Below are 12,584 nucleotides of genomic sequence, written 5' to 3' on the forward strand. Positions count from 1 at the left end.
AGACTACCGCTACCAATATTTCTCATAACCATATTAGAAAATGCAAAAAATGTTCCTTGTATCTGGAGTCATTCCTTGAGTGTAAGATATACAATTAAATAAATTTGCTCAACTGAGCTGGAACCACGGTGGCATTGTTCATACACGAAGGTGTATGAACAATGCCACCTGGTTATGGAGCAGGAACAGCCCAAACATGGTTCTGATTTCTTTGTCCACCCCCAGACTGTGGCAGGGTGTTGCATGCATCATTTTCAATTGTCTACTAGTGTCCTCGTGCACTTCTCTTTTGTATTTGGCTGCAAACTCTGGCATTCTTTCATGTTTATTTATTTATTTATTTATTTATTTGAATTTAATGATGTGCGAGTAAGTGCTTTATATTTCTTCTAGCACTGGCTAGAAATCTAGTCGCGAAAATTTTGTCTGTGTGCCCCGGATGATAAGGGAGGAATCAGTTAACAGTGGCTTGCTATAATGTTGAACCACCATTTAATTCAAGCAAAGGATAATGTTTGCAGGGTTTTATACCTGGTATTCAATGCAAGACTTGGACAACTAAATAGAAGCTATGTGTCCCAGTATGTGTTCCACAAAGGGAGCTTGGATGTCAAATGATGCTCTCTTCATGGAATAATGAAAAGCTCCAAGTGAAGTGTCGAATGCAGTCTTGAGTCCTCAATCCGATGGTAGAAAATCGCTGTGCCTTCTGAAGCAACGTTTACTCTCACTCTTGTGGTGTTCGTGATAGCGGCACAGGTCTGACGATGCCCAGTGAAACTGAAGTGCATGTTTCTGAGTCAACTTGTTTGCTGACCTATCACAATCATTCCTGCTCTCAATTTTGGAGAGCATCACCTACTTGAAATGTGTGAAGTAAAAAGTGCGGTGTTTTACTGTTTACTGCAACAGCAGTAAAGAGCTCAAAACTCTTCTCCTCTCTTTACTAATTTGGAACATACAGAAATAAAATCTTTAAGTATGGGCATTACAGATATTGGTCAGTTATACAAGAAAATCTAACCTAGCTGCAAAACCAAGCTTAGATAAAGAAAATGCAACTGTCGCCTACTAGGCAGCTCAAAGGGAAATGTTAAGTGAGATAATATTTTTCTTAAAATTTTACACCTTAGGAACGTTTACAATGTCGCAGTAAGAATTAGCAGCATGAGTGAAAGCCAGAAAATCATCAATGTATCTACTAAATACATGTTTTGCAAATCCCATCACATGACATCGGATCCACAGGAGATTAGTGCAAATCTCTCAACACTGATGAAAAGCGTCTTTGTTCTATGACACAAACATTAATTTTAAGCAATAAGTGTGAAACTGATTAAAGAAATGTCATAAATTCCACTATTCATACAAAATGCCCATTTATTATTGTCAAAAGGGACACATTCCTTGACAGAGGCTGCCAATTCATCCTTTTGGATAACTAATATGCCTTCTATTATGACAGCAAATGCACTGCAGTCCCCTGGATTATCATTTGAAAATTGGACTACAGCTGGAAGTTGCTGACGTTAAAGGTGCCTGGTACTGTCAAGTGCCCCTAGTTTCCCTACAAATATCATGGGATTGTGCACTGCCCTGTGTACCAGTCTGACAAAATAGCTCTGAAAGGCACTCCAGGCCAATGGGTTTTTATTGAAAAGAACACCTCCTGTTCCAAATTTCTTGCTTTTTTTACAGTGTATGTCAATCCCTCTAAATTTAGGTGGAAGAGCAGCTAAGTGTGCATTTTCATTTAGCTTTTGAACTTTCAGGGAAGCTTGCATGAACCTCTTCTCTATCACTGTACAAGGATTTTCAGAGAATTTACCTTAATTTATGATTACCAAAGAGCCCTCTTTCTTCGCCATAAGGACACGCAGACTGTAATTCACCGTACTCCTATCTCTTGTTGAACTTAATTATTGCTACATTCCCATTAATGCCTTGGAGGATGTCATCATTGACAGTATCAGAAAATGTCCCAACCATGGCATCTATGAAGTTGTTAATAGCCTTGCAGTTCTAGCTGCAATAAACAAACCAGTAATGATGGCAATGGTGACGAGATAGAAGTGGAATCTCTACTGAATGAACAATACAAAAAGATCCTGAGCCAGCCATATTACAAGGAATTTATCTTTCTCAAATGACATTATATGTAGTTTTACTGACAGTGAAGGGCACATACACACATGTGTACACATTTCCCTTTCTGTCTGTTGCCTTTTTCCAATGCTTCCGCAGTCTTAATACTGTAGCAACTAAATTTCTCGCCCTGCAGACATTAAACAAATGTTCAGATGCCATGAAATAAAAGTGTCAATGAGAATTTGGTCATCAAGTTTAATACTTTTACCTCTGCTTGCAAACACCACTTTGCATGACTGAACAGTGGTGACTATATGCACAGCAGCGTGACAAACTGCATAAGGCAACACCGGAACCAGCGAATACTTGCTGTCACTTTGTACACAGCATTCAAGTTACTGCACTAAAAGTAACACAGTGCCGAGGCATCCACTTCAGTCAGTCAGCCTCAAGCATTTAGTACCTTACATCAGAAACAACGCCAATGATAAAAAAACACTGCACTAGTAACATACTGTTGTAATAGTTGTGAAACTGCATGCAATACTTACTCATAAAAAACCATTGTCCATAAAACAATTGGGATGAGGAAGTAAAAATAGTACATAAAGCGTGCATTTTGCACTGAAATGAAAACAGATATGTCAGGTTAGCTAGTAGGTCGACTGGACTATGTATTTCTTCAAGAGAACAAATTCAAATTTCCTAGTGCTATTCATAAATATTACCATTAAAACCAGCATTATTTTATTACACAGAAACATCTGTAGTCAACGACATATGAATTTTAGCCAGATGCATAATGTAGCTTGGTTGCACCATTCTTTTCAATAAACTTAACATGTAATCACACAAAAACAATTGTTATGACAAGAAAACATCTTTGAAAGAGCCTTGTATACCTTTTATGAAAGTTGTGGAATGTCGCATCAAGGGGTATGTCCTCACCAATCCTTCCAGCAAAATGTTTTTGAATAGCAAGTAAAATATTGCCCCAGCCACAACTTTGTGGGCTTTCACCTCCTTTTCATTATTCCTACCACTCTTGAAGCTATGCTGATATGCCCGCCCAGAACAATCTGATCAAGCTCTGCCTATCTACGTGCTGGGCTTTGGTATCGTAGAGTTAATACACAGACTGACATGGCCTCCCAAGTCAGGTGGTGCAACCCTCTACCCTGCCACTTATTCCAGAGTCCATGGTATCATTCTCTGCTGCCAGGTGTTCCCACCGTCTTATCAGTCGAAAGATTTTTTTGCTTCTGCTTCTGCCAATCACTGCATAGTCATGGCATCTTACAAAATCTGGCCAAGAGCCATGATGTTTATAGATAAGCAGAGTAAACATGACAAGCAGCAGGGATTCCAGGCAGTTGAAGCACAATTATGTATAGGCTCTCTGCTGCATGTAGTACATGAATAATACTTGACTCATACTATGTTTGTGGCAGCATTGTCTAGCAATAGTAGGACTGTTCATGATGTTAAAAAAGTATTGTAGGGCTCTGTCAAGCAACACCTTATAACAATCTGGACAAATGTTTCTCAGTTTCAAAACGTGCACTATACAAACAAATGAAGAGAGCTGTTGTTTCTCTGTACGTGCTGAGAGTGCTTGTAACAAGGCATCGAAAAAATAGAGAAGCTATCACTTCTACCTAAAAAACTTCCTGGACTGTTATCATAACTAAACAGTAAAAACATGTCCAACTTGTCCCTGCATACTGCAGTAATTGCCATGAAGTAATCAGTTCTAGAGAGAAAATGCAAGCAGCTGTATTTTAGCGAACATTGTGAGCAAGCAGTTGAGTTTGGCAAGTCATGCAGATAACTAGCAATCTTGTCGAGTAATAGAGTGGGTGAAAAAAGAACAGAAATGTGATCAAATTAGGAAATTTGCAGGCACAGGACAAAATTGGCTGATAAAAGAAAGGGGTTACTGGGGGTTGCTGGAAGAGGTGTTCATACCTGCCACTCTTCCATCTTTAAAATTAATAAAACTCGTGCCGAAACAACATCAAAAGAGGGAGAAGGGGAAGGGCACAGATAAGACAGGTTTCTTTTGAAGTTTGCCTTGAGCACACACCTTTTGTGAGATACATATGCAATTTATTAACAATTATTTGCCTTTAGACGCAGCACACAAACAGCAGCAAACTTGAAAAAGTGGAAACTGACAAGAAACATGTATTTTAGACTACAGTGACATTTTCAATGACATTTTGTTGTCAATTTCGCCTGCCTCAGGAACGTGTCAGAAAAAAATCTTGCTCGAAGGAGATACACCTCTAGTACCCTCTCACAATCAGCCAACTACTAGTAGTATGGTAGGAGACTGATGAGCGGATCTATTTTGAGAAGAAAAACTATTTTTCATAAAAATTCCAGTAACATTAGCAAAACCATACAACAAGGCAGAATTTATAAACATTACGAAAAATTCAGCAGAGTTGGCATGTATGGGCATTAGTCCTTACATGGACATAAAATAAGCTGATGATGATAAAGAAAGAGTTCTACTAGGAGCAGGCAGAAAACATCATGAAGCCCTAATAGAAAATGTGCTCAGCACAATGGCCAACATAAAATCCTGCCGAAGGTAGGCTTCCATGATTTCATTTTAAAGCAGCACCATGTAAAATTGAAACAGCAAAATGCAAGTACTATATAGTATCAAATTTCAAGAATTAGCATCTAACAAGTTTCAGCTTCAAAACTCAAGGTGCACAAGATATGTTCTCACCATATAGGAGTATAGTTGACAAAAACAGCACTAAAATGGATGTAGAAATAATCTTCACTTTTCCTTGCCACTCTTGACTTCTCTTGTTAGACTGGCTTTCTAGTGACTTGCACATGATACCCGTGTAGTTGCGTAGCACAAGAAGGATTACGAAAGCCATCCAGCCAATGAATCCAAGGGCTACTGCAATGCTAAAGAAAGAAAGGCTTAGGTTAAGTATGTGCACAATTTGATCCAACAAGTGACAGCGTTAAGCGAGTTAAAAATGCTGTTCCAGATCATGCAAGCATACCCGACCACCTGTGTCAACGCCCTACTACGTAGGAATGCGTGAGGGGCAATGATGCATTTTTAACACGCACGAGGAACTTGACTTGCTCATCGATAGCTGTGATGCTGGTATTATTGCACTAGAATGTCTTTTTCAAGCTTGAAAAAGACATTTCTACACGAACACTGTAAACTTGAGTTAAATTTCATGGCAACGCCCATGCACCTGGAGTCGCACAATACAAAAAGACCCATCCGAGCACAAAGTTTCAAGGGCACTTTGATGGCGAGCGGGCTTGTCACAGCGTCTCACACAGGCCGTGGAATCTACAGAGCGCATGGATTTCAATTCCGAAACTTCATGGGTATAAAGTTCTCATAAACTTTTGATGTGAAGGGTGCATTGACATTTCCAAAGTCGTGCTTTAGATTTTCAATTCCGGAACTTTGTGGGTTTAATGTTTTTATAAACAATTGACGCCAAAGGTGCACTGACTTTTCTAAATTCTTACATCAGACCAGAAAATGAGACAAGCCAAGTCGACACGCTATCAGGTAAGTTGACAAAGCACGCAGCGAGGTCCGATCAGACGAAGTGTTGTGGTGGTTGATTTGTGCCGTCATGTCGCAGAAAAGAACATCAACATTGTTTCCACCTGCGCCAAAGCCTCCATGTCAAGATACTAAAGCCAGCAAACGTAACTACGTTCTTATTTATTTTTTCTACTTTGACTTTTACTTGCGAGGATACATTGAGCTTCTTCAATTTTCTTGTTCTCGCTACCTGCAGGCTGCCACAGCCAGTCAGAGCGCATGCGTTTTTCTCGTGTTGCCCCGACCACCGCGCGGCCCACTTTGGTGCGCGTTCGACACATTGAGCTTCTTCAATTTTTTTGTTCTCGCTACCCGCAGGCTGCCAGAGCCAGCCAAAGCGCATGCATTTTTCTTGCGTTGCCCTGACCACCGCGCCGCCCACTTTGGTGTGCGTTTGTTTTTCACTGGCTGAGTGGATTTTGGCCTGGCAGAGTTTAGGACGCTTTCTGGCTAGCAAACGAGAAAAAGAAACAATGGTCACTCGCCGCCACCACTGTGGGGACTGGATGGATTACAACGCGTTCACTTGAGGGCATCATCTTCACTTCGATGTTATCGCAACCTCTCCAGAATATCTTTTGTTTGACCAGTGTAGGATACCGAGCAGTAGGCGTATAATTCTGTGGACCAAGCGTCTCACGTTTTCTTTGACATTCCTTAGTTAGCCACATTAGGTGCCCAAAGTAAGCATTGGATTGTGGCCAGCATGGCTTCCTTTGCATTTTTATTCATTTCGGTGCCCCTGCCTCACACACACACAAAAAAAGGCATTGCTGCGGTGGAGCAAAGTGACGTGTGGTGAAAGTTTGATTTTGTAACTTCTTTTGCGGAAAGTAATGGGCCACGGGACTCTTGAGTTGCCAGATACTCTTATTACATTATTGCGATAGTAATTATATGGACACTCCAGGCGCATTCCTGCCGTCGCCGACATGTTCCATGTGAAGTCCAAGGGCGATAACATCGTGACCGCACGCCGCTTGTTGTATGTGTGAATGAAAGCATAAGGGGGGGGTGGGGAGGATGGGTGAGCCGACGATGATGACTCAGTCTTATGTGCGCAAGGGAGAAAAGTGGGGAGGAAGCGTGCTGCCTTCAGTTGCACGCAACGCATCAGGGTGAGCAGAGGGAAGGCGGGAAGGGGAGGGGCCTTAGGATTCTGTGGTCTGTGAATCTGTAATTGCGCAACATGTTTATTTGCCTTGTCTGGTGCATTATATGCATTGACTTTTGCTTAGATAGATAGATTTATTGGACACTTGTACGCACATTTAAATATCTTGTTGTGAGGTTTTGTGTATATACATGCAGTGAACATTGTTTCCAGTGACACTTTTTTGCCCTTTATCAAGCTGTATCTTCGCATTTGTATATTCCATTGTATCTTCACATTTCTAATGCATATTTTGTAGAACCCCTGCTTATTATATGTGCTCTCTGTTGCAACTACAATTTCGGTGCAATTACTCACAATACATGACTGGTGACAGCTGCTGCTGCGAAATACATTTGAATGAAGGACAGCGTTATTGAGATTTTTCCCTGGCCGTTGCATATATACAAAGATGTAAACATGGTTATGGAATGACAAAGTTTCGTTAAAATATTTGTCTTCAACTTGTTAATTTTGTGGCCTTTACATTTTTCATATCAGCAGAATGCAATGCTTAGCTGGTTTTGAACTGATACAGTTCGAAAGTTCATGTGATATTTTCTTTACTTATTAAATAGACAAAAAACATGGAAGCATTGATATCAGTTATTTCTGGCATAAATTTTGGGACATACGAATATATTATTTTATGAAAAATACATATTTTTTTTGTCTTGACAGTGCATAGTGTTCAAGAATTCGTTTATAGCACCATTGGTAATGCCAGTGCAGTTATTATTGATGTATTTGATCCCTCAACAAATACTATATGAAGGAGGCCAAGCTACAGAGTGAGGACCCCCCCCTAAACGAGATTTCTGACTACGCCACTGATTGCATTAACAGAAACGTGGCTACAACCTCATGTACAAGATCGTGAAATCTTTTAGTTGTTTCGATTTCGTATCTTCCGTTGTAATCAAACTGCTCGCCAAGGCGGAGGCGCACTACTCGTTAGTATTTCAAAGCCCCTGCAGTGTCATAACGTTCACATTCATTGTAACCTGGAAGTTGTGTGTGCTTGCGTTGATATCGGTTACCGTGAAATTATCATCACTGTTTGCTACCGCCCTCCCTCCTACCCATCCACTTTCAGCACTGAGCTTCACAATGTGCTTAAATCACTTACGTTGCGGCATCCTTCAAACCCCATTACATTATTGGGAGATTTTAAGTTCCCCAACATATGCTGGACTACTGATCCTCCGCGCTGTTATCCATCTTCTTCACAAAGTAAAGACTTTCTTGATCTCTGCTCTTTATTTTGCCTAACACAATTAGTATTAGAACCAACTAGGATCTCAGACAGCGCTGCTAACCTCCTTGACTTAATCTTACTCTCTCATCCTAACATAGTTACCGATGTTTCATGCTTACCGGGCTTAAGTATCACCTGGGGCTTTTGTTCAACATATTGTCTCCTGTGCTAAAACCAGTTGTTGAAATAATAATAATTTACCACTATGATAGGGAAAATTTTGATGATGTTAATATTGAGCTAGCTGCCTTTCTTAATCCTTTCCAAGCCAATTTGATGATCGCATGGTTGATAAGAACTGGATCGTTTTCAAAAATAAAATACATGAGCTCACCAATAAGTTTGTTTCGTCAAGTGCAATACCATGCTATGTTAAAAAGCTCTGGTTCAACTCCAAGTTAAAAAAGGCTTTCCAACTGAAAAAAAAAAAATATGACTGTATCGAATAGCGAATAAAAGCGCACTGGGCTTCGAAAAGGGATGCTTATAAGGAAGCGAACAATACCTACACAGAGGCCATAAAACTTGCCATAAAATTTGCCAAAAAGGCGCTCCAAGTACATACTTTGCCCACAATGCTTGCGAATGACCCTAAAAAGTTTTGGTGTGTTATTAACCCCCCAAACATAATTCGGTCACGCTGATTGATTCCAGTGGTCCACCGGTACCCGATGATGTATGTCCCCATGTCCTTAATTTTGTATTCTGTAAAAACTTTGTCGTATGCACTGACCTTGCACTTTCATCTCTTGAGTTTTGGAATTACCCAGCTATGGACTTTTATCGTTGAACCTCTTGAGGTCGAAAATGTAATCAAAGGTCTGAAGTTTTCATCAAGTCATGGTGCTGATCAGATTAACATGAAATTTCTGAAAAGTACTGTTGTTTATTCATTTGTTCTACTTTCACGAATTTTGTCAGCAATCTTTAGGCACCCATCTGCTCCCTGCAGATTGGAAGGTCGGGAAGGCTTCACAAGTCTGACAGCAAAAATTCGCCCCTCAACTACCGCCCTATTTCCCTCACGAACATTCCTTGCAAGATTCTTGAGCATATTTTGTACTCACATTTAGCAAAGCACTTAGACAATAACTCATTTTTCACAAAAGCACGACAAGGTTTCCGGAAAAGCTTGTCTTCCAAAACACAACTCTTTTCTTTTAATCACAGCTTTCATCTTATTCTCAACAAAGGTTCATTCGCACACTGCGTTTTCTTTGACTTCACCAAGCCTTCGACAAAGTGTGTCATAAATTGCTTTTATTTATACTTAGTAAACTTAGTCTTGATCCTAACGTGTTTGCATGGCTTTAACATTTTCTGCTTAATCGGTAACAATATGTTGCGTCAAATAACCATATGTCCTCATTTAACAACGTAGACTCTGGTGTGCCCCAAGGATCAGTTATAGGCCCTCTTTTCCTAATTTACATTAATGATTTACTCAATTATTTTTTTTTCTAACACTTACCTTTTCGTAGAAGACTGTTATCCTGTAAAATCTCAGACAAATCTGATAACAAATTCATACAAGATGATATTAACGCTATGTCTAAATGATGTGGCTTATGGTTAATGCAACTTAACATAAGTAAATGTAAATGTATGCATGTAACTTGCAGTGATATTCCTTTGCCAAACTATTACCTTAATGATATTCCCCTAGAAACCGTAACCTCCTATAAATAAATACCTAGGTGTCCACATAACCTCGACACTTTCCTGGTCGTTACACATCGATAAGGTAATTAACAATACTAACCTCATGCTAGGTTATATTCGCAGAAATTTTTCTTCTGCTCCTACATCATTAAAGTTAACCTTATACAAAACACTTATTAGGAGTAAAATGAAGTACACTTCATCCATCTGGGACCCGCACCTCGAAACCCTTATTCAATCACTTCAACTAATCCAAAATAATGCCGCGCGTTTCATTTATAACAATTACAGCTGCACATCAAGCGTAACTTCCATGAAAAACTCCTTGCTACTTGCTCCGCTCTCAAACTGATGTAAGTACTTTTTCGTTGCTTTATTTCATAAAATATATTTTCCCAATTCCCATCTGCGCGATAATCTTATACCCTCTCCTACCTACATTTCCTCTTGCATTGATCATAGCCATAAGGTTGGAATAATTCAATGCCACACCAGAACCTGCCACGAACAATTTATTCCTAGGAACTCCCATGAATGGCACCACCTTCCCGGCGAAGTTGTTGCAATCAAGGACAATTCAGTTTCATTCCCTCCGGGATACAATTAACTAATAAATTTTGCTGTATTAACTAGCCACTTTTTGCTGCTTTGTTATTTACTTTTGCATGTTTTTACCCACTCCTCTACGTAACACTTCAGTCTTGAGGGCACAATAAAATAAAATACATTTGTAGTATTTTCATAAGAGAGGACTTTTTAGCAATTAAACTACACATGTCAGAAAGCTAAATGCAATGACTGAATAAAGGCACTCTTCCTCAATTCAACTGTTCATGATGTCATGTTCACCATGGGTTTCTTCACATGGTATAATTAGCAACATCACACAAAACACTAGAAGTACTCTTCCTCAATTCAACTGTTTGTGATGTCATGTTCACATAGGTTTCTCCACATGGCATAATTAGCAAGAGCATACAAAATAGTAGCAGTGCTACACGAGTTATGGGGACAAGCAAGTAAAATATGAACAAACCTACCTCAAGGTCAGTCTGTCATACTTCTGATAGTACACAAGCCCTTTCAAAGAGAGTTCTATAAACTTCTCGATCACTTGGACCTATAAACAATAGAAAATAGTATATAATGTATACAGAAGAGAGACTTTGGCATACAGAAAGTGAGATATTATAATAATGTCCTTTAATAAGTGGTGTAGCCTTATAAAAAGCATCCGATTTCTCACTTGACAGGGGAAAAAAAAAGAAAGAAAGAAAGAAAGAAAGAAAGGAAAAGCTTTCCATACAACAGGAATTGTGTTATGTCTAGCAATCAAATGCATAGTAGCTCTTTCTCTGGAATGAATTCTGTTGTGATTTTGTCCCCTGAAATCTGTCCAAAGGTAGCTTGATGTGCTCTGTACAATATGTTTCTCGGTAAGGAGAATATTATTTTTTTTTTGTTTTAGAGATTTCTGAAAAATTAATGCATACATGTACCTTTTTATATACCAGGTGTTTCAGTGAACACTTTCAAATTTTTTAAAAACTGCCTGTGGTAGATAGCACAATTCTAGTACATGAGCTGGTCTACTCAAAGAGACGGACATTACTTGTGCAAAAAATTGAAATACATAATGAAGTAATTTAAAAAATCACTAATTCAGTTTTCAGCTAATTACCTTATGGCACATATTTCAATTTACAAATTCTAGCCGGGGAGTTCGCAAGGCAGATCCATATGAAACGAATTCACAGGATGACACCAGTTTCGAGATAGTAATTCCCTAACTTTGCAGAGAAATGCATTGGCATTCCAGTTACTTGCACGCTTCGGTCCATAAAGCGACGTTTTCTTAAGAAAGGAAGTGGAATGACCGTGCATTTTTACCGTGAGTTTGACAGTTTATATTTCGTAAATGGTGTCATCCACACAATTATTATCAAGTGGATATGCCTTGCAGTCTCACCCACTAGAATTAGTAAATTATGACAAGGGCCATGAAGCTATTAGTTAAAAACTTAATTAGTGATTTTTTTTATTAGTCGATTATGCATTTCAATTTTTTTGTGCAAGTAATGTCCGCCTCTTCGAGTAGACTAGCTCAGGGACTAGAATTGTGCTATCCGTCACAGGCAATATTGAAAAAATTTTGAAAGTGTTCGCTGAAACACACTGTATATTAAATTTAGATATTACACTTACTTTATATGTGTACATTTACTTTATAAGCTTGCAGCAGAATTTGGGCTGCTATGTAACACAAGCATTCATTGCTGTACTACATATGGAAGAGCATGAAGTTATGAAGAGCAGGGACAAGCCGCTAATTACTGAGACATGAATGTTCCCATGAGACTAAAGCTTAGTTAATGAGCTTTCCTCAAACAGACTACAAACCATAGAAGCAACAAACAGACCACAGAAAATCCCAAAGAGCCACACAATGTGCCTTTATGAATTGCACAGAGGTAAAGAAGCACATGCCATGTAACCGCAGATGACAAGGTGCATGCTTGAGAAAAAAGGAAACCGAGGGCTTTGATTTTTATTAGAAAGACAAAGAGTGGCTCATGCACAAATATTTTTCAAATTTTCTTTTTTATATTTAGGTTCAAATTTAGGGTTGTGCTCCTTACACAAGAAGATACAGTATCCCCTAATAATGAGTTCCCTGCAACACTCGCAGCTTTTTCCTCATCCTCGGACATTTGATGAGAGAATGTGCCTTTGTAAGCATGCAAGACCAACTACTTAACCCAACAATTAGTTCTTCTCTTCCCACTTTTTCATTTCTTCCATTAAATATATAGTCG

The 12,584-nt window shown here is 39.2% G+C and overlaps 1 protein-coding gene across 2 annotated transcripts in view; it reads right to left on the bottom strand.

Annotated features, from left to right (window-relative positions):
• Positions 1–12,584, bottom strand: part of LOC142564491 (GPI ethanolamine phosphate transferase 1-like) — a 67,046-nt gene that overhangs the window by 25,633 nt on the left and 28,829 nt on the right. For both annotated transcript variants that reach the window (XM_075675517.1, XM_075675511.1), the window contains exons 10-12: positions 10,809–10,888; positions 4,832–5,022; positions 2,640–2,712 (exon numbers count right to left, since the gene is read on the bottom strand). In XM_075675517.1, the coding sequence (XP_075531632.1) occupies positions 2,640–2,712; positions 4,832–5,022; positions 10,809–10,888 (344 nt within the window). The remainder of the gene's footprint in view (positions 1–2,639; positions 2,713–4,831; positions 5,023–10,808; positions 10,889–12,584) is intronic.

Source organism: Dermacentor variabilis, chromosome 1 (assembly GCF_050947875.1).
Source record: "Dermacentor variabilis isolate Ectoservices chromosome 1, ASM5094787v1, whole genome shotgun sequence".
NCBI classification, from domain to species: Eukaryota; Metazoa; Arthropoda; class Arachnida; order Ixodida; family Ixodidae; genus Dermacentor; species Dermacentor variabilis.